Source organism: Zalophus californianus, chromosome 6, assembly GCF_009762305.2.
Source record: "Zalophus californianus isolate mZalCal1 chromosome 6, mZalCal1.pri.v2, whole genome shotgun sequence".
NCBI lineage: Eukaryota > Metazoa > Chordata > Mammalia > Carnivora > Otariidae > Zalophus > Zalophus californianus.
Genome location: NC_045600.1, coordinates 114,134,042 through 114,155,156, shown reverse-complemented (window position 1 = coordinate 114,155,156; position 21,115 = coordinate 114,134,042). Strand labels below are relative to the sequence as shown.

Here is a 21,115-nt window from a genome sequence, read left to right as displayed (position 1 = left end):
ATACCATATGAATTCACTCATATGTGGAATTTAAGAAATAAACCAGCCATAGCTGGTTTATTATTTCCCACACAGGGGAAAGAAGAGAGAGACAAACCAAGAAACAGACTCATTTAACTAGAAAACAAACTGGTGGTCACCAGAGGAGGTGGGTGGGGGAGTGGGTGACATCGGTGATGGGGATTAAGGAGGACACTTGTTGAGATGAGCACTGGGTGATGTATGGAAGTGTTGAATCACTATATTGTACATCTGCAGCTAATACAACACTGTGTGTTAACTATATTAGAATTACATTTTTAAAAAATAAAGTAGAGCTCTCTTTTGAAGATAATAGGGAAAACCCACAAAAGATAGCAGTCTTAGGTCTGCTATATTCACTTCACAGAATTTTTAAAATTTCCTCCCTATTTATGGGCAGTATATTGTTGGTCCTCTATCTGAGGATGAAAATGGAGTTTCAGAAGTAGAAAAGAGGTTTTGCTGTAGTAGAGTAGCTTTCTTCCTTCCCAGAAGCTCATAATTGAAATCCCAGGTCTTAACATTTCCAGAAAGGTATTATCCCAATAAAGATGGTCACCCACTTAGGATAGTTTGACTTAAATGATTTTTGGACTTTACAGTGATACAAAAGTGAGACACGCTCACTAAAAACCATTTTGAATTTGGAATTGGGTCTTCTCCCAGGCTAGTGATCTGTGGTATGATCCTCTTGCGATGCTGGGCAGGGGCCCCAACTCCTGGTCAGCCTTATGAGCACGAGGGTCAAGAACTGACACACTTAGCACCGTTCTCTACCCATACAGCCACTTCGTTTTCATTTTCCAGACAGTAGTCAATAAATTACATGATATATGCAACATTTTATTACAAAATAGGCTTTGTGTTAGATGATCTTGCCCCTTTGTAGGCTAAAGTGTGTTCTGAGCACTTTAAAGTGGGCTAGGCTAAGCTGTGATGTTCATTCAGTAGGTTAGGTTTATAAAATGCATTTTTGACTTACAATATTTTTAACTTCTTATCGGGATGTAACCCCTAAGTCAAGGAAGATCTGTGTGTTGTTACTATTAGACTGAGTTCTAGTCAGAACATGGAAAGGGGGTGTGTGAGCAGAAGGGTCCTGCCAGCCTCCTCATTTCTTGGTTCATTTGGCAGACTTTGAGCAGCTGCTCTGTGCCAGGCCTCTCTTCAACAAAACAGACTTCGTCTCCAGGTTTATGAACTAGTACTGTAAACGTATCCTGTATTTCTCACCAGGTTGGCCAAGTTTTTGAAAGATTTATAACCTGTGTTGTAGAGGGTGTGGGCTAGGAAAGCACTTTCATATTCTGTGGGGAAAATAGAAATTGATACAGTCATTCTGGGGCCAGGGCAATTAAAATGTATGGGAACTTTACCCACAGCTTTGGTTTCTTATCATTTGCCTTACAGCTATTATAGCTGAGGTTCTCAGTCTTTTTGGCTTTGAGATCCCTTATATTCCTAGAGACTGAATATTCCAAAAAGCTTTTGTTTATATGGATTATATCAGGTTGCATTTTTTTAAATATTTATTTATTTGGGGGGGGAGTGTATGAGTGGGGGAGGGGCAAAGAGAGAGGAAGAGAATCTCAAGCAAATCCCCACTGAGCACGGAGCCCCGGGCCTGGCCTCCATCTCATGACCCTGATATCATGACCTGAGCCAAAACCAAGGGTCCGACACTCAAACAACTGAGCTACCCAGACGCCTCTTCATTGTTTTTTTTTTTTTAAGACTTTATTTGACAGGGAGAGGGAACACAAGAAGGGAGGAGTGGGAGAGGGAGAAGCAGGCTTCCTGCTGAGCAAGGAGCCGGACATGGGGCTCGATCCCAGGACCCCGGGATCATGACCTGAGCCGAAGGCAGACGCTTAATGACTGAGCCACCCAGGTGCCCCATTGTTCATTTTTTGAGAAAATAGCTGCCGGCACATACTCCAGGATGGCTAGTGCATTGTTCTTTCAGGTAAAAAGAGTGATCCATTTGCCACTCAGGCAGTGCTCGAGTGCTTCCCTTTAAGAATCCCATAGTGTTTTGGCACACTAGGGTGCTGTATGTGTAGTTCCCATTTTCCCACATAGCATATTAAAAGGATGTGAACCTAAGGGGCTGGGATTTGAAAAATATGTTACTGCTTCATCAAGGATGTGTATTATTGTTGTTGTTGTTTTTAAGTTTTATTTTTTTAGGGATGCTTGGGTGGCTCAGTTAAGCGTCTGCCTTCGGCTCAGGTTCCTGGGATCGAGTCCCGCATTGGGCTCCCTGCTCAGCGGGGGACCTGCTTCTCCCTCTGCCTGCCACTCCCCCTGCTTGTGTTCTCTCTCTCTGGCAAATAAATAAAATCTTTTAAAAAACAAAAATATTGATTTTTTTATTTGAGAGAGAGAGAGAGCAAGGAGAGGGAGAGAGAAACTTAGACTCTACGTTGATCACGGAACCCATCAGAGGGCTCAATCTTACAACTCTTGAGATCACGACCTGAGCTAAAACCAAGAGTTGGATACTTAACTGACTGCGCCACCGAGGCGTCCCCATCATGGACATTCTTAAGTGAAACCAGCTTACCTCATTTTTTTTTTTTTAAGATTTTATTTATTTATTTGAGAGAGCATGAGCAGGGGGAGAGGCAGAGGGAGAAGCAGACTCCCCACTGAGCTCGATCCCAGGACCCCGGGATCATGATGTGAGCCAAAGGCAGACACTTAACTGACTGAGCTACACAGTGCCCCCAGCTTTCCTCTTTTAATTGCCAGAGCATGGCCAGAGAATATAAAGGTTTCTAAGGACAGTTTGGTGCCAACAGCATTTTTATTCACCATTACTTTTGCACTGCCAGTGTAAATGTTAACATAGGAAAATAAGTTTTCTATATATGTTTCAGTATTACTATGTTTTAGTATTATTATGAAAATAGTTTTGATCTCATAGATCTCCTGAAGAGAGTCTTGGGGGCCCCCAAGGGTCCTTGGACCAAAGAACTGCTGTCCTACGGAAATACATGTATACAAAGATATTCACTGAAGCAGCGTTTTTTCATAGCAAAGTATTAGAAACAATATAATTGTCTGGCTGACAAGCTTTCTTCTGATTGCTTTTGGAGAGAATTCAGCTCTAAATACCTGCCAGGGCATCCATTGATATGAATTGTCTTCTTAACTGTGTAGGTAGAATACAGAAGTTATGTACCATCTCTGCGGGGGGGATTGAAAAAATACGCAAATAATCATCTTTGCTCCGTGGTTCAGGTGAGGAGCCCTGATTGATTCCTATTAAGGAATGGTTCAATTAAGGCATGTTACTCTGCAGCAATTCAAGAGAATGTGACAAATCTTTGGTGAAATGAAAGAAATCTTCACATTAAGTGAAAAGTGGAGAATAATAAAATCTTTATAGTATGATCCTGTTTTGTCTTTAAAAGCATCCCAAAGCAGAACTATAGTGAGTGATTACGTATGTGAATTCAGAGAGGCCTAGAAGGTTTAAAATCAAAACTATCAGTGGCTACCTCTGCCAAGGCACATGGGATTCAGAGAATCTGGGGTAGGAGATGGTTAAAGATTTCTACTTTATATTCTATGTATTTCTGCATTTGAAACTTTTTTTTAACAATGAAACCATTGGAGATATATATATAGATATATGTAACTAAAATTGTGATAACTGCTATAAAGGCATACGAGGAGAACCCCTTTGAGGGGACTCATAGGAATCTGCATCAGGAGGAGCTCTGATCCTGCAGGGCTTCTCTGCTTTGTAGGAATCTGAGGCGGATCCGGAAATGTCAGCGTGGTCGAGAACAGCAGGAAAAGGAAGGGAAGGAAGGAAACAGCAAGAAGACCATGGAGAATGTGGATAGCCTGGATAAACTGGAGTGTAGATTCAAGTTGAATTCCTACAAGATGGTGTATGTGATCAAGTCAGAGGACTACATGTATCGGAGAACTGCCTTGCTCCGGGCTCATCAGGTAAAAACCAGTCACTGGAATTTCTCCATACTTCTCCCTCCCCTGCCAGACCCAGGCCTACTACAGAGGTTCCTGACTGTTTCTCTCCCTTTATGAGAACCACCTCTTGGATTTGAGAATTGTTGAGTAAGCAGGTGTATTAGTCTATTAAAGATGTCAGAACAAAGGTCCACAGACTGTGTGCCTTAAACAACAGAAATTTATTGTCCTACAATTCTGGAGGCTAAAAGTCAAAAATTGAAGTGTGGCAGAGTTGGTTTGAAGCAGGGCTGTGAGGGAGAATCTTTTCCATGCCTCTCCTCGCACCTGGTGTTTTGCTGGCAGTCTTTGGCCTTCCTTGGCATGCAGGTCTCCGCCTTCATCTTCTTCACATTGCGTTTTCCCTGTGTGCCTGTGTCCAGTGTCCCCCCTTTTAAAGGGGGCCGGTCATACTGGACTCTAGGTCTACCCTACTACAGTCTGACTGCATCTTAACTGATTACATCTGCCACAACTTTATTTCTAAGTCAGGTCACATTCTGAGGTACTGGGGGGAGGACTTCAGCACAGTGATTTGCAGGGGACACAGTTCAACCCACAAGAGCCAGTGACACCTCAGCGAAGCTACTCCCAGCTTTTGCATTTCAAGTGGTATTGCTTATGAATTCTCTTTGTTCTCACATGCTGTCTCAATTGTGAAAGCTTCCTGGGGCAATTTTGTAGCAGGATTGTACCAGGCCCTGGGGCACAATCAGGAAGGAGAGAAACTAGGTGAAGTGATCATGGGGAGCTGGCATTCAGGCCCTGTTTGTGTGGTGGGGGAGACCTCCCTTAGGAGGTGACGCTTGAGGTTGGAACAGTGACCAGGATCCAGCCTGGTGAGGACTTGAGGGTTGGTGCTTTCTAGATGAAGGAAACCAGCAAATGCAATGCCGGAAGGGAGGAAAGGACTCAGCATGTTTGAGAAACTAGAAGCATCAGTGTGACTTGAGCCGGAGGGAGAGTGGCATACTTGGAGTTGAGGGGTGGGCAGAGACATCATCACTAGTCTCATAGACTGTGGTTTGGATTTTGTTTGCAGTACATGGGGACATTGTTGACAGGATGGCTTGGACTGCTGTCCATCCCAGTGGGGACGATTTGGGGCATGAAGTTGGAAAGACAGAGAATGCTCAAAAGATGCTCTTGTCCAAGTGAGATGTGACTGAGGGTGGCAGTGAAATTGTAAGAATTAGATCAAAGGTACAATTTGGAGATAACAGTTGTCAGGATGTGGAAATGATCGGATGTGAGTAGGTAAGAGAAAGTAGAACATCAAAGATGATGCCTGGTCTTGTTTTGTTTTGTTTTTGTTTGTTTCTGCTTGAGTAAATAGGCAGTTTAGGGGTATAATCTGTTAGGAAGGGGGGTTGGGGGCACATCAAGCCTGTGTTTTGAACTGCTGAAGTTTGAAAGGACTGGAGATCATACAAATAGGAGATGTTGGATAGACCTCTCATGATGCTGTGTGTTGTATGTCTGATGCACATTATTTGAGGACCTGGGTAATACCTAATTCATCTTTGCATCGCCTACTCTGCCTCACACATAGGCACTGATAAACATTTACTGGATGGGTAGGTAGGAACATAAACCTCCCCTGAAGGTCTGCCGTGTCCCATGCCCTGCTGGGCAAGGTCGGGTAATACCCTGAAGGGAAGGTGGGTTTTAAGCCCTTTGCCTTGCTCTTAGTAGGAGTGGATTTCCACGCTGACAGAATGACCTAATAGCTGCAACTCATTGTGTCTCATTCAGGTACATTAGAAGCAGCTGGGCTGCTAGTTTAAAAATGCAGATTGAGGAAAACGAGGAAATCTGTATTTTTATCAGATTCCCTAGTTGATACTAATGAATGCTAAAAATGAGAACTACTAAGCTCGTTCTGCTCAGACCCCATGTTGGCATTTCTGAAGGGGCTTTACGGGTTCCAACTCTTTACATGCTCTGTGTTTTTAGTCTCTTTCAGTTTTCTTTAAACAGAGACTCCTAACTAACCGGTAGTATCAAAGGCTTGACCCCACATCCTTTCCTCTGCTACTTTAGGAGAAAATTAGGCTTTGTATTTGAAGAGGTGTTTGTTTGTTTTGTTTTGTTTTGTTCATTGTTGGTTTTTTTTTTTTTCTTGCTCTGTTTTGCAGTCCCATGAACGTGTAAGCAAGCGGCTACATCAGAGGTTCCAGGCCTGGGTAGATAAATGGACCAAGGAGCATGTGCCCCGTGAAATGGCAGCAGAGACCAGCAAGTGGCTCATGGGTGAGGGGCTGGAGGGCCTGGTGCCCTGTACCACCACCTGTGACACAGAGACCCTGCACTTTGTGAGCATTAACAAGTACCGTGTCAAATATGGCACAGTGTTCAAAGCCCCGTAACTGCAAAGCCAGAGCAGATAACTTGAGGGGGGTGTGTGTGGGGAGCGCGTGCACTCACGCACACTGAAGAAACAAGGAAGATGCCTTTCAAGCCTCACTGGGCCTCTCTGGGACATGGCCACCTGATCAGTGTGTGGCTGGTGCAACCTGGCACCAAGTGGGCTACATATAAGGAACATGGATACCTTACAAAGCCAGAGCTGGAACTTTTCCCAAGGGGTTTGGGGTCTTAGCCTGCCCTGGAGGGGAAGGAAATCCATGCAAGCACAGAGACATGCAGCTTGCTTGCACACACCAGCAGAGCCAAGACTGGAGTCTCCTGGGGCCTGACCTTCGATGAAGGAGCCAGATGCTGTTCACACCTTGACTGGATGGGCGTGCACTGACAGACTGGGGAAGGACTCACCGCTCAGATGGATTGTAACTCTGATGGTCACTGCTCCTCTCCTCTCCCCCCAAAAGGAAAAAAAAACTGGATTTGATTTTTTTTTCTCCCCTCCTGGTCACTCGAGCACATCTAGATCACCCATTAGATTTTATCTGGGACCTGCAGTTTGGCTTTGGGATTGATCATCTTGTGGGTTTTTCCTGACAAATCCCTCGCTGCCCACCCTTTACACTCTCCTCTGGTTCTCAACCTCAGCAAGTTCAAATCCGTCGTCCTTTTTAGCTCCCGTGGAACTGTTTTGTACCTGCTTCTTTACTAGTCTACCCTAGTGCCATCCACCAGCTTTACTCTCTGACACACACACACAGACACACACGCACACAATTTTAACTTGGTTTTTCTTTTTCTTTTTTTTTGTAAATAATGTACATACTGTCGATTTTTTATTAAAAGAAATATGCTTTGATGTGCTAGCATAACTGCTCTAGCTTCTTGTGTACCATAGTTCTATGTGGCTTCAGATTTAGTACCTATGAACAGATGTACAAGACATTTATTACACTTTTTACCAAAGGGAGTTACTGTTGTAGTACTTTTGTGTAAAACTTGTCTTCCCCCTTGCCCCAGCTTTTTTTTTTCTTTTTCTTTCTTTCTCTTTCTTTTCCTTCCTTCCTTTCTGTCTTTCTTGTTTTCTTTCTCTCTCTCTCTTTCTTTCTTTCCTTTTTTTTTGTAAATAAATAAAGCTTGGTTCTTACTTAAGGAATGAACTCTCAACCCAAGTCCCTTGTCCTCACCAGAGAACTATTGTGGAGCAGGGATTTGGGCTTCAGTTCCTTACCCTCGGCACAAACAGGAATTTGCTTTAAATAGTTACCAGTTCATTGCACTTGTCCCAAATCAAAATATTCCAAATTTTTAAAATAGAATACTTGATTCTTTTAGTACATGTTTTTCCCCTTATTTCAACTGTTTGGAAATATTTTCTATTTGGGTAGTTGTCCGGCTATTTGGTTTGCATTTCTCTGTGTTGTTTTTCTTATCCTTAATTGGAAATGGGGGTGAACAACTTAAATACCAAACCAGTATTTGAAAGAAATGTGTACAAGGTGTGTAGTATAAATGGGGTTGGGAGAGAGAAGATTTGCTACATTATTAGCAACTGCAAATGGAATATATATATTTTTTAATTACATAAATTTAGACCGGCAGACCAGACATTTAAACTGAGTGATTAGGAGTTTTATATGTCTTCACCCTGGAGTTTCTGAACAAAGACCAACAACCTCTCCCAGTACTCTGGTAGATTTATTCTCCATCAACCATTGCCCTAGTCTCAGTTGTAAAGTAACCAACAGTGTTTTGTGTGGTTTTGTTCGCCTAAAAACCCCCAACACTGCCACCAAAGACTACAAATTTGGCGGCTTCTGAACTTTAAAAACACATGGTATAGACTTCTCCAATTTTAGACCTTTTTGTTGCAGGGGAAAAGGAGAGACTGAGCCCCAAAGTGTAGGGGGTGGTAAAAGAGCCTTGTGGGAGGAGATTGTAGGGTGAACGTGGCGCCAGTGCCGGACTTGGAGGTACAGTGATACATATTGATTGAGGGGAAAGATCTTCGGGTTTTCCCAGATTAGCTCACCTATCGCCCTCTGCTCACTCAAGAAAGGTCATGTTGACTTGGAATTATGGGAGAAATTGATGGGGTCTGACCAGGGGCAGCCCCAGCTGTTAGCTGTTCTTGCACTGTTACGTCCAGACCTACCTGCCTGCAGGTCAGGATCTGGTTTCAGGGCCAAGTTCAGGAGAAAATGCAACCCATCAGGGCAACCAAAAGAAGAGGGAGCTTCACCTACAGCCAAGGTTTTCACAAGCACCATCTTGATGCCTCCGGCCTTCTGAAAACTGAACTCCCAACTCAGCCCAACGTGTTGTAGCAGCGAGTTATCTTTAGTTTAAATCACGTTTGGTATTCTGTACTTAGTCATCTTTCCCTGTGATTTGCACTTGAAATGTGAACTTGGTCAGTATTTTCATTAAAATACCAGGGCTAATGTGTATATACTTTATTCTTAGTAATGACTTTATAGACAAACACTGCTTGGCAATCCTAGAAGGGGGAAAAAGAAACTGCCAAGACTACTAGGGTAAAGATGAAATTGGAGGTGTTTCTGGCATTGTGGCTTTTCTGAACTCTCCAGTCCTGTGTGGTGAAATGTTATTCAAATGGGATCTTGAATGCTATGACTGATTGCCATCACATCAAAATATTCTCAGGGTTTCTGGTGATGACAGCTATATACACAAAATATGTAAGAGGCGGCTCCGGTTCTTGCGGTGCAAAGCCCTCCCTATTTAACACATGTCTGCCGATCAGCTTCAAAGCACAGGTCCTGGCTCCTGGCTCTTCCCACGTTAAGCAGGTTTTCGAGATAGCACCAGAGGTCTGGCTGGGCCTGGAGAACTAGCCGGTTCCCGCTTGTGGCTTCTGAGCCCGGGTGACCTGCGTCTGCAACAGCTGGGGCTCCCGCCTGTCCTGCCTAAAGTCCCCGGTCTCTGTGTCGGGACTTTCGGAGAATCTAAGCGTCAAACTTGCCGTTCTACTTAGGGATTTGCCCAGTGGCTCGCCGGTTCGGAAGAGCTGGAGGAGAGCCTCGGAAACCGCATTCTTGGCTCTCAGCTGCCCGCTCAAAGTTCAGCGCGGCGGGGCTTCCGAGAGCCGCCAGTGTTCCAAGAAAAGCTGCCCGGGGACTGAAAGACGCCTTTCGGACGCCGGAACCTTTGGTTCCCGGCTGTGGGCCCCACCGGCAGCGGCAGGGGCCTTCCGGGGAGAGGAGCGGGCGCGCGGCGATGGCGGCGGCGCCGGCCCTGAAGCACTGGCGCACTACGCTGGAGCGGGTGGAGAAATTCGTGTCTCCGCTCTACTTTACGGACTGTAACCTCCGCGGCAGGTGGGGGCCCCCTCGCCCAGCGCGCCGGCCCGCCGCGTCCGCGCGCGCCAGCCTTCCCTTCCGGAAGGAAACCCAAGCCGCGGCCACCCGGGCCGAGGGACGAAGTGCCCGCCGCGGACAGGGCAGGGGCCTGGGAGGAGGGGTGGGGAGAGGCTGTGCTGGGGGGCAGCTTTCTCGGCGGTGGATCGAGGGAACGCGCATCCCCATTGCCAACTGGCCCGCGGGCGGAACGGGGGCGGCCTCGAGCGCGCGCCTACCCGCTCCTCCCGCCCAGGCTCTTCGGGGACAGCTGCCCGGTGGCCGCGCTCTCTAGCTTCCAGACGCCCGAGCGGCTTCCCTACCAGGAGGCGGTGCAGCAGGAGTTCCGCCCCGCGCAGATCGGCGACAGCTTCGGCCCCACGTGGGTAACGCCCGGAGGGAAGGCGGGGCCCGCGGGCAGCCCCCTCCGTCGCTCCCTGGCTCGAAGGGCCACACCTCCACTGTCGTCCCCGGTCCTAGACAGCCACTCGGGGCAGAGCAGCACCCTCTGCTGGAAGCAGCTCCCTGGTCCCTCATTTTCATGGAAGAGTTTTTATCCCCCCGCCCCTGCCTTCTCGCAGCACCTAGACACCCCTCAGGAAGACACTCTAGGACGGATCACAGACCCCTGACTTGTTTGCCTTTTCCCCTCACCTTGCTGCACACGTTGTTGCTCCTTTCTTGTGGATCCAAGATGAATACCTTGTGATGCTGTGGATGCTTGGAGAAAGTCTCAAGTCCCCGCTGACCCTTAATCCAAGGCAAAAGGAAAAGGGCTTCGACCCCTAGGCCCATCCCATTGGCTGTCTTGCAGGTGGTGGACCTGCTGGTTTCGGGTAGAGCTGACCATCCCGGAGGCATGGGTGGGTCAGGAAGTTCACCTTCGCTGGGAAAGTGATGGAGAAGGCCTGGTGTGGCGAGATGGAGAACCGGTCCAGGTGAGTAGCCCTAGGGATGGGTTTGGCCCCCTTTCAACCCAGGTCTGTGAAGAAGGCACAGCTTAGTGGCTCTTCCTGCAGGGTATCAGAATTTCAGGACTGGGGAAGTTGCCACTTGGGCCCTCGTGTGATAGGTCCCTCTCATATTGGAAGGTTGAATGGATGGCTTATGGGTCTTAACATAATCATAGTGCTAAACCAACCCTGCCACTGACTGGCCACTTTCTCATTCTGGCCTGAAAATAGTTGCTAACTGAGTACAATAATAATAGGTACAGCAGATCCATTTATTAACCCTCTACTAGGTGCCAGGTGCCAGGCTAGTGGCTTTGCAGACCATATCACTTTTTAGTTGGTTTTTGTTGTTGTTGTTTTGTTTTTTTAGAGGGGGGAGGGGGAGAGGGAGAGAAAGAATCTCAAGCAGAATAAGCACTGAGTGTGGAGCCCAACATGGGGCTCAGTCTCACAACCCTGAGATCATGACCTGAGCTGAAATCAAGAGTCGGACGCTTAACTGACTGAACCACCCAGGCACCCCTATTTTTAGTATTTAATAGACCAGTTTTTATTATATATAGCATATACTTATGGGGGAAAACTTTGAAACAGTTCTGTATGGTATAAAGTAAAAATTCAAGTCCTCTTGCCCTGAAGTAATGGATCTCTCCCTATCACAGCATCCCCAGTTTCCCAGATATACCAACAATTAAGTGTCTTGTTTATGAATCCACCCATATCAGGTTTAATCTTTATAATCATATGTGGTGGGTCTTTATGCCCATTTACAGATAAAGAAACTAAAATATACAGAGGTCAGTTCATTTGCTCAGCTTCCATTCCAGCTAGACTAACTTCCCATCTCAGGGTAGGACTGTTGTTCTTTTGGTATGGAAAGATGGTAAACTCCTCCCCCTCCCCTCTTTCCTTTTATTGGCTCAGCAGAGGTCTCCTGAGTGCCCTCTCTGGGCCAGGCCCCATGCTAAGCGCTTGGGATATAGCAAGGAATGAGGCAGCCCTGCATCTGACTTTACATAGAGTTCCCCTTCAGATACTTACTCAGTGATACAGGGGCCACCAGAAGCCAAACCCACGCTTCATGGTACCTGCCAAGACCCTTCCCATAAGATCAGGGGCTTTTGTGAAAGCTGGCAAACAGGTGCCATTTGGTGATCCTGGCACTTGGGCTGCCGTGGGGTTTGGGAACGGGCTACCAGGGGTCCCTGATTTGCCAATCTTGGCCTTGAGTAGGAGAGAGGAGCCAGGCTGGGGACTAGGTGGAGAGACCTGGCCTCCCTCGGCTTATATATTTCACCTGAACTGTCCAAAAGCCTCAGGCCCTATCTCTTTCATTCCACTCCCCACCAGGGTTTGACCACAGAGGGGGAGAAGACCAGCTACGTCCTGACTGACAGGCTGGAGGAAGGAGACCCCCGGAGGTGAGGGAGTCCCCGTGCCCTGGTTAACCATGCTGGGGGGCAGGGGCCCCAGTGGGTGAGGAGGAGCTGAGGCCCAGAGTGACCCAAAACGCCCACCTCCCACACAGGCATCCTCAAATCTCACAGTTTGTTTTTAAAGAGTAGGGGTTCCCCCCCGCCCCGACTAGAAAGATACTGTCTGCCTTCTTGTGGTAAATACAAGAAAGCACAAAGAAGTAAATGACTTCCATTATCCCACTACCTAGAGGTGAGCATTAACATTTCAGCACTCACCTCAGGAACTCACTCAGGTGTAGTTCTTACTAGTTAAGGTTGTATTTCTTTGATAATTTGCACCTGATTTTTTCGTCCCATATTATGGGCATTTTATGACACCATTCAGAACTCAGACATAGTATTATTGTATTTCTAATATTTATTGAACACTGTAGCTGGTGCTTCCAGATACTAGCACTGTGGTAGTGAGTAATGTGGTCCTTGACAGCAAGGGGGACTCACAGAACTTATATGATTACAAAACTGATGAGGACTATGAAAGCAGACACCAGGAGCTCAGTATGGGCAGCTGTCCCAGACTTAGGAGAGGGGTGGCAGGAGGGTCAGGGAAGGCTTCTCCCAGGAAGTCCCGTTTGCTCTCCGAAGACTGAATAGAACAACAACACAGGCTACCGTGCGGCTCCAGAGAATGGCCTGCCCTGTGCTGGCTGCTGGATCTTTGCTCTCCTGAAAGACTGGACCTGGGGGATCCAAACACGTTTTTTGTATGCGAAGAGGGTTCTGAGACCAAGGCAGTGCTTCGTTTTTTTGTTTTTTTGTTTTTTTTTTTTTTTCAAGGCAGTGCTTCATAAAGACAGTTGTGGAAATGGAAATAAAAGGCTGGGCAGCAGCATAATTCACACGGTTCCCAGCTTGGCTACTTATTGCCCCTGCCCGAGGCAGAACGCTCATCAGCAGAACAGGACCCTCTTGCACAGACCCTGACATACTGTGGGATCTTCTGGGGGGTGGACCCCGCAGGCGAACAGGGACGGGTCAGTGGATGCCTCCTTGGTCCTCCCTCCCCAAGCCCCCCCCGCCAATCCGTTGGCCTGAGGCTGCCTCCCCACATTTGTAGCCTGACCATCTATGTGGAAGTAGCCTGCAATGGGCTCCTGGGGGCCGGGAAGGGAACCATGATCGCAGCCCCTGACCCAGAGAAGATGTTCCAAGTGAGCCGGGCTGAGCTGGCTGTGTTCTGCCGGGATGTCCACAGACTCCTGGTGGATCTGGAGCTGCTGCTGGGCATAGCCAAGGTAATCGACACCCCTTCCCCACCCGCTCGCTCTAGAGCCCTTCCCAGCGCCCGTCCCCCGCCCCCCCCAGTCCCCGGGGGGCAGGTTGTATCTTGGGTTGGAGAGTTGGGAGTCTGGGAATCCAGAAGAGGGAGTGTATTTCTGCCTGCTTGAGTATTGAAAGGATTTCCCTCTGTAAAGGGGAGGAGGAAGACAGTACTAAGCAGGGGGAACCAGAAGGAGCAAAGGGTTGGAGGTAGGGAAGAGCTCTGCTGAGAACCATTGAGATGTCAGCTGGGGCCGAGTTCTGGAGACTCCCCTTGCTCCAGACGGAGATTAAGGGGCAGAACCCTGCTGCAGGGCCTTGGAGAAGACAACCAGCGCAGCTTCCAGGCCCTGTACACAGCCAACCAGATGGTGAATGTGTGTGACCCTGCCCAGCCCGAGACCTTCCCGGTGGCCCAGGCCCTGGCCTCCAGGTTCTTTGGCCAACGTGGAGGAGAAAGTGAACATACCATCCATGCCATGGGGCACTGCCACATTGATACAGGTAGGGCAGTGGCTGGCTGGGTTGGCTGGGCAAGGCAGGAGTGCCCTGGAAGCACTGCATTGTCCCCAGCAAGCTCTTGTCCCTCTGGGACCTCAGTTTTCCCCATTTATAAAATGGGCTTCACTAGGTGTGGCTTCATTTATTCTTTCAACAAAATCTGAGGCCCCACGTGGCCCTTGCTAGATATTGGGAGGTAGGCCTATAGAGACTGATGGCTGTAAAATAGGCAGACAGGGTTGGGGCCATGATGGAGGCACTTAACCCTAAAGGGTCAGGAGGACTCAGAGAGGCTCCATGGAGGAGGTGACCTTTGAACCGAGTGAGAATGAGTAAGAGTTTGACAAGGGTGTCCCAGTCCTCAGAGGGGAGTGATGTAGAAGTAATGGAGATGGGGCTCATGTGCAGGGGCAGGTTTCCTGGGCATGGGGGGTGGGGGGAGTCATGAGTTCAGCTTTGAACTTGATGAGTTTGCAGCATCTGTGAGGCTTATGGGAAATCTGCATTTTTTTTTTTAAGATTTCTTATTTTATTATTTGAGAGAGAGAGAGCACGAGTGGGAGGAGGGGCAGAGGGAGAGGAAGAAGCAGACTCCCCGCTGAGCAGGGAGCCCCGCAAGGGCTCAATCCCGGGACCCTGGGATCCTGACCCAAGTTAAAGGCAGACGCTTAACCGACTGAGCCACCCAGGCGCCCTGGGAAATCTGCATTTTTAACAAGCTCCCCAAGGTCCTGATTCTGATGCAGCTAACATTTCTGAACCACAGAACAAGGCTGTCTGTGCTGTGCCATGGTTTGCAGTGGAGTGTGGGAGTTCTGGGCTGGTGAGGAAGGAACCGGGGCCTACAGGTCAGGAGGGGCTGGAGTGCCTCCCACAGGACGGCTGGCCCAGGCAGATCCATCTCGAGATGCCGTGCCCCGTCTTTTGCAGTAACCACCCATGTGTTAACCCCTGCCACCTTTTATAGGATCCTCTCAGGGGTGGAGGGCCCTCAGCCTCAAAGTGAGGCTATTCCAGGGCATGGGGCCTCCATTTCCTGACTTGTAAAACTGACAGTCTCCTTTCCCCAGCCCCTACTCCCACCTTGTGAGAGTGTCTTGAAGTGAAAGCTCAGAGGGACGCCAAAGGGCCTTGCAGGGAAAGGGGCCTGGGATGGGAGGAGGACAGCCCTCTGGAGGCCCAGGCTGGGGGGGCAGGGTGCTGGGGCGGCAGGGGTGAGGCTGGAGATCTGTGGGGAGCTGGGGACCTTGCTGTTCTCCCTCCACCTCCGACCCCCTCCCGTCCAGCCTGGCTTTGGCCCTTCAAGGAGACTGTGCGAAAATGTGCCCGGAGCTGGGCGTCAGCCGTGCAGCTCATGGAGCAGAACCCGGACTTCATCTTTGCCTGCTCCCAGGTCAGAGGGACACCCATTGTGGGGCAGTCCGAGGCTGAGGTCCTGGGGGCTTCTCACGCCTGAGGAGGAGGGCTTTTCCCCACCCTCAGCCGCCCACTGGCCCCAGATGCTAAGGCCTGGGTGCAGTCCTTGTCACTCCTGCCTCAGCACGGGTCCCATCTGCCCCACAGGCACAGCAGCTCGAGTGGGTAAAGAGCCATTACCCTGGCCTACATGCCCGGCTCCAGGAGTTCGCCTGCCGAGGGCAGTTTGTGCCTGTGGGGGGCACCTGGGTGGAGATGGTAAGTGCCATCTGCAACCCCTCAGCCTCAGGCCACGCTGCTGTGGCTTCCCCTCCTTGGCTTTGCTGGTAGGTGACTTTCTGCAGGCCCTTCATCCCCCTTCTGGGGTGGGGAGGCGGCTGGGAAACCTCCCCTCCAGCAGGTAGAGCCCTGGGCCCGAAGCAAAGAGATGGACAGCCCTGGGCACTGGCTGTGAGCCTCTGTCAGAGCCCTGGTTCCTCCTGCATGGGCTGGGGGTGGCCCAAGCTCCTGCCTGGTCCCCGTTGGCACTGATGCCGGCTGCCTCCGTCTTCACGCACTGGTAGGACGGGAACCTTCCCAGCGGAGAGGCCATGGTGAGGCAGTTCCTGCAGGGCCAGAGCTTCTTCCTGCAGGAGTTTGGGAAAATGTGCTCTGAGGTAGGCTGGAAGCTGCTGCACCTGCGGGCAGGTGGGGCCGGAGCTTGACCTTGAGCCGGGAGAGGCTGAGAGGCTGGGGCTGCTTCACCAAGAGCCCCGGCTCCTGCGTCCCAGAGCCCCTTTTCCCCCCCGCAGTTCTGGCTCCCAGACACGTTTGGCTACTCCGCACAGCTCCCCCAGATCATGCGCGGCTGCGGCATCAGGCACTTCCTGACCCAAAAACTGAGCTGGAACTTGGTGAACTCCTTCCCGGTGAGCAGACCTCAGGGGACCAGGGTCCCCACCTGGCCCGTTCATCTCCCGCCCAGCTTACTAAGGGGTCCTGGACCAACCACCCAACCCCCACCCGGAGAGGCTGTGCCCCCCTCCCCCACCAGGGTTACACAACAGGCCTCGGCCCTGACTTGTCCCTCTCCTGTCCCCCTCCCCATAGCACCATACTTTTTTCTGGGAGGGGCTGGATGGCTCCCGTGTGCTGGCCCACTTCCCACCTGGCGACTCATATGGGATGCAGGGCAGTGCGGAGGAGGTGAGGGGGCACCCGGTGGCTGAGGTGGGGGGTGAGCGCGCTGGGGAGGGCTGGGTGCCCTGTCCTAGGCTGACCCGGGTTGCCCTGCCCCGCCTGTCCAGGTGCTGAAGACCGTGGTCAAAAACCGGGATAAGGGGCGGAGCAACCACAGTGCCTTCCTCTTCGGCTTTGGGGACGGGGGCGGGGGCCCCACCCAGACCATGGTGGACCGCCTGAAGCGGCTGCACAATACGGACGGGCTGCCCAGGTCCGCCCTGGCCCTCCAGCAGCCCTTGGACCTCACTGTGCCCTGGCCTGCAGCCCTGCTCTCCGCTCAAACATTCGGTCCAGCTCCTCTGAGGGACCTTGCCTCGCTCCAGTCCCGCACCATTGGCTCTTCCCAGCTTCCACCCTGGGGGTGGGGCGGGGGGGGGAAAGCTGCCCGTGGGAAGGGGCTTAAATCTACTGGAGACAGAACTCTCCTGGTGTGTCCACAAGTGGCTTTGCGTGGACAGGGAGCATTCTGGAGGTGGGTGGGGTGCTCCTTTCTGTCGGGGCTGGATCTCTCGTCCACTCCGGCATGGAGGAAGGGTGGGCCACATGGTACCCCCAAGGCTGGGCGACCCAGGCTGTGGTCTCCCTCAGGGTGCAGCTGTCTTCTCCGGGGCGACTCTTCTCTGCACTGGAGAGCAGCTCAGGGCAGCTGTGCACGTGGGTTGGGGAGCTCTTCCTGGAGCTACACAATGGCACCTATACCACGCATGCCCAGGTCAGGAGCTGCTCCCTGAGCCCAGCAGGGAGCGTGTGCCCTGGCTCTGTGGGGGCCAGAGTCCAGTCCAGACCTGGGGGGAGAGGCTTGTGTTCCGGGGCGGCACCAAGAGGAGAGAAGTACCAGAGCAAGGCAGGCCAGGGGCCTGGAGGAGGCAGGGCTGAGTTGTCCCTGAAGAAGGCAAGCTGCAGGCTGAGCGGGGGGCAGGTCAGCCACCAGAGGTTTTATCTGGGAGGCCCTGGGGAGCCTCAGGGGTTCTGAGCATGGGAGGGCTTTGGAAGGTGGCCTGGGACTGATCCCCCCACCCCAACCCTGCTCAGATCAAGAAGGGGAACCGGGAGTGCGAGCGGATCCTGCACGACGTGGAGCTGCTCAGCAGCCTGGCTGTGGCCCGCAGCGCCCCGTTCCTGTACCCAGCAGCCCAGTTGCAGCACCTCTGGAGGTCAGCCCGGCTTCTGCCCGCCCCCGCCACCGCCCCGAGCTCACTGCAGACAGCTTCCCCATCCCCACCCTTGGCTCCCGCAGGCTCCTGCTCCTGAACCAGTTCCATGACGTGGTGACCGGAAGCTGCATCCAGCTGGTGGCAGAGGAGGCCATGTGCCACTACGAAGGTAAGGTTGATGACCCGCCTGCCGCTGTCGCCGACGCCTGGGGCGGAGCCCAGAGTGTGTCCTGTGGGATACTCGGGGCCCATCCCAAGCCCACCGCCCACCCATGACCAGCCGGTCTCCCCACAGATATCCGTTCGCACGGCAACACACTGCTCAGTGCCGCCGCTGCAGCCCTGTGCGCTGGGGAGCCGGGGCCCGAGGGCCTCCTCATCGTCAACACGCTGCCTTGGAAGCGCACTGAAGTGTTGGCCCTGCCCAGGCCTGGTGGGGCCCACAGCCTGGGTAGGAGCTGGGGGGAAAGGCTGCTGCTGCAGTAGGAGGGACCGAGGCCAGACCCCGGGGTGGGGACACTGGCCCGGGGCTTGCTGCCCCAGGACACCCGAGGCTGGAGGGAAAGAGGGGGAGGACCCACCCACCCCTCAGGCAAGGCTCCTGGAGGGTCAGGGAGGCTGCACTGATGCCCAGGCTTCATCCCCAGCCCTGGTGACAGTGCCCAGCATGGGCTATGCTCCTGCCCCTGCCCCCACCTCACTGCAGCCCCTGCAGACCCAGCAACCTGTGTTTGTGGTACAGGAGGTGAGTGTGGGCACATGCTGGTGGGCGGGGCCTCTCCTGGGCCATCCCTGACAATGTGGGGATTCTGAGCTCCCCAGCTGGAGCAAGTGGTGAGGTGGGGGCTGGGCTGGGGTGCTGTTCGTGGTGGGAAGTCCCCGCAGACTCAGCTTCAAGGACCCCTCCCGCCAAGACCGACGGTTCTGTGACTCTGGACAATGGCATCATCCGGGTGAGGCTGGACCCAACCGGCTGCCTGACGTCCCTGGTGCTGGTTGCCTCTGGCAGGTGCCAACTCCTCATTGCCCTCTTCCAGTGCCTGGCGGGTGGATCCCAGACCCCGTTTCCTCTGTCCCCTGGTCCCAGTACTGCCCATGGCAGCCCACCTGTGCCTCTGGACCCACACAGGGCAGGGCAGGCTGGGCTAGGAAGGAGTCCCCTTGTCCCCTGGGCCTACTCTCCCTGCCCCCACCCCACCTCAGGGTCATAAAGTTCTAAAGCACCAATCTCTGCATCCTGCCAGGGAGGCCATTGCTGAGGGCACCGTGGGGAACCAGTTTGTGCTGTTCGATGATGTCCCTCTGTACTGGGATGCATGGGACGTCATGGACTACCATTTGGAGACACGGTTCGGTGTGGGCAGGACCGGGGTGGTGGTGGGCCCCCTCCATCAGCTTGCCCTGGCTCAGCTCCGCCACCCCATCCCACAGGAAGCCAGTGCTGGGCCAGGCAGGGACCTTGGCAGTGGGCACTGAGGGTGGCCTGCGGGGCAGCGCCTGGTTCCTGCTGCAGATCAGCCCTAACAGTCGGCTCAGCCAGGAGGTCGTGCTGGACATTGGCTGCCCCTATGTCCGCTTCCACACCGAGGTAGCAGAGAGCAGGGTGGTGGGCATCTATTCCCGGGTGTGGCTGGGGAGGAGGGAGCTGCCCAGGCCTGTGTGTGTCTGTCCTTCCACCTCAGGTGCACTGGCATGAGGCCCACAAGTTCCTGAAGGTGGAGTTCCCCGCCCGCGTGCGGAGCCCCCAGGCCACCTATGAGGTTCAGTTCGGGCATCTGCAGCGGCCCACACACCACAACACCTCTTGGGACTGGGCTCGATTTGAGGTCTGACATGGGGTGGAGTGGGGTTTGGATCCTGCCCAGCTGGGAAGAGACTGGTGTGGTGTTGGGTCAGGAGGAGGTCGCTGATCAGTATTTGCTGGCTCCTGTGTGCTAGGCCTTGTGCTAAATGCTGTGTTCGGTTTTTGACACTCGTGCCCATTTGGTGGGGGGTGAATTCTATTATCCCCATTTCACAGATGAGGAACTGAGGCCTAGACAGGTTGGATGGTGTGCCCAGCGCCTCCTGTGGTGAGAGCTGGAGCTCCATCTGCGGTCCCAGAGCTGGCTCTCACTGTGGCCGACGGGAGCTCGGGAGCCCAGGGAGGGGGCGGGGCCACCAAGCGGCTCTGGGATCTGCCCTCCAGGTGTGGGCCCACCGCTGGATAGACCTGTCAGAGCACGGCTTTGGGCTGGCTCTGCTCAACGACTGCAAGTACGGCGCGTCAGTCCGAGGCAACGTCCTCAGCCTCTCGCTGTGAGTGGAGGGCCCGCCAGGCCCCGGGGGGGTGGGGGGGGCCCGGCATCGGGGCGCGGGTCAGCGTCCGGGGCCAGAGCCTCTGCAGTTCCAGCCCGGCCCACCCCCACCCTCCCCACCCCAGCTTGCGGGCACCGAAGGCCCCCGACACCACTGCCGACATGGGACGCCACGAGTTCACCTACGCGCTGATGCCGCACAAGGGTGGGTGCTGCGGCCCGGGCCACCTCTCTGCCCTGCTCTGAGCCTCAGTTTCTCCCAGCGGCCCGTGGGCAAAACGCCAGCACGCCCACGCCCCCACCCCCATTTCCAGGCTCCTTCCAGGACGCTGGCGTTATCCGCGCTGCCTACAGCCTCAATTTCCCCCTCTTGGCACTGCCTGCCTCGGGCCCGGCGCCCGCCGCCTCCTGGAGCGCCTTCTCCGTGTCCTCGCCGGCGGTCGTGCTGGAGACTGTCAAGCAGGCAAGGGGCGGGGCGGCAGGGGTGGGGGCGGGGCCCCGCCTGGGTCCACCCCGGCCCCGCCCACCACCCGCCTCCCTCCGCAGGCGGAGACCAGCCGGCAGGGCCGCACGCTGGTCCTCAGGCTGTACGAGGCCCACGGCAGCCACGTCGACTGCTGGCTGCACACGTCGCTGCCGGTTCAGGAGGCCGTACTGTGAGTGGGGGCGCGGGGTAGGGGTGGGCGTCCTGTCCTCGCGGGGCCCTCATGACCCCCCCCTGTTCTCCAGCTGCGACCTCCTGGAGCAGCGCGACCCTGCCGGCGACCTGCCCCTTCAGGACTCCCGCCTGAAGCTCACCTTTTCTCCCTTCCAAGTGCGGTCTTTGTTGCTGCTGCTGCAGCCCCCTCCAAACTGAGCCCCTGACGGTGGGGTTTTACGTGTGGAAGGCTTCGGGGGCTCCTCACTTCTGCCTCCCCAGCCTGAAGCAAGGATCAGTCACCTCTTGAACAATAAACCCTTGACTCAGGAACCCTGCTAGCAGTAGTTCCTGCTCACTCCCCTCGGGGCCTGTCCTCAGGGAGGAAGCCTTTTCCTCAGGCGTTTGGGGGCAGGGGCAACATCCGAACTTATCAGTGTGTGCAGGGTCTGGGTTGCAGCCCCTCCCCC

At 53.1% G+C, this 21,115-nt stretch overlaps 2 protein-coding genes across 7 annotated transcripts in view; both read left to right on the top strand.

Annotated features, from left to right (window-relative positions):
• Positions 1-9,152, top strand: part of SIN3A (SIN3 transcription regulator family member A) — a 67,046-nt gene extending 57,894 nt beyond the window's left edge. For both annotated transcript variants that reach the window (XM_027571235.2, XM_027571236.2), the window contains exons 20-21: positions 3,780-3,987; positions 6,144-9,152. In XM_027571235.2, the coding sequence (XP_027427036.1) occupies positions 3,780-3,987; positions 6,144-6,374 (439 nt within the window). In that variant the 3' untranslated portion in view covers positions 6,375-9,152. The remainder of the gene's footprint in view (positions 1-3,779; positions 3,988-6,143) is intronic.
• A 333-nt stretch (positions 9,153-9,485) lies between these two features.
• MAN2C1 (mannosidase alpha class 2C member 1) lies at positions 9,486-21,013 on the top strand. 5 transcript variants are annotated; one of them, XM_027571238.2, is made up of 26 exons: positions 9,486-9,710; positions 9,985-10,110; positions 10,543-10,666; positions 12,032-12,102; positions 13,217-13,394; positions 13,734-13,923; positions 15,207-15,313; positions 15,484-15,594; positions 15,900-15,992; positions 16,164-16,244; positions 16,426-16,521; positions 16,623-17,029; positions 17,146-17,269; positions 17,590-17,711; positions 17,795-17,880; positions 18,007-18,162; positions 18,359-18,456; positions 18,626-18,720; positions 18,956-19,060; positions 19,143-19,299; positions 19,394-19,537; positions 19,900-20,009; positions 20,134-20,213; positions 20,323-20,471; positions 20,555-20,664; positions 20,738-21,009. In XM_027571238.2, the coding sequence occupies exons 1-26, from the start codon at positions 9,610-9,612 to the stop codon at positions 20,862-20,864; spliced, it is 3,348 nt and encodes a 1,115-aa protein (XP_027427039.1). In that variant the 5' UTR covers positions 9,486-9,609; the 3' UTR covers positions 20,865-21,009. The 5 variants fall into 5 exon arrangements, with proteins under 5 accessions (XP_027427039.1, XP_027427040.1, XP_027427042.1 ...); XM_027571239.2 differs by having other exon boundaries at positions 16,128-16,244; positions 16,623-16,768; positions 20,738-21,008; XM_027571241.2 differs by having other exon boundaries at positions 16,128-16,244; positions 16,623-16,768; positions 18,346-18,456; positions 18,588-18,720; positions 20,738-21,008.
• Positions 21,014-21,115: the final 102 nt, after the last annotated feature.

What these genes read in the sequence shown, in the direction of transcription:
- MAN2C1 (XM_027571237.1), top strand. Translation starts at nt 9,610, where the DNA reads ATGGCGGCGGCGCCGGCCCTGAAGCACTGGCGCACTACGCTGGAGCGG. An exon ending in GGCGACAGCTTCGGCCCCAC is followed by an intron (nt 10,111 to 10,542) that starts GTGGGTAACGCC and finishes GCTGTCTTGCAG; the next exon opens with GTGGTGGACCTGCTGGTTTC. An exon ending in TTGGGAAAATGTGCTCTGAG is followed by an intron (nt 15,993 to 16,127) that starts GTAGGCTGGAAG and finishes TCCCCCCCGCAG; the next exon opens with TTCTGGCTCCCAGACACGTT.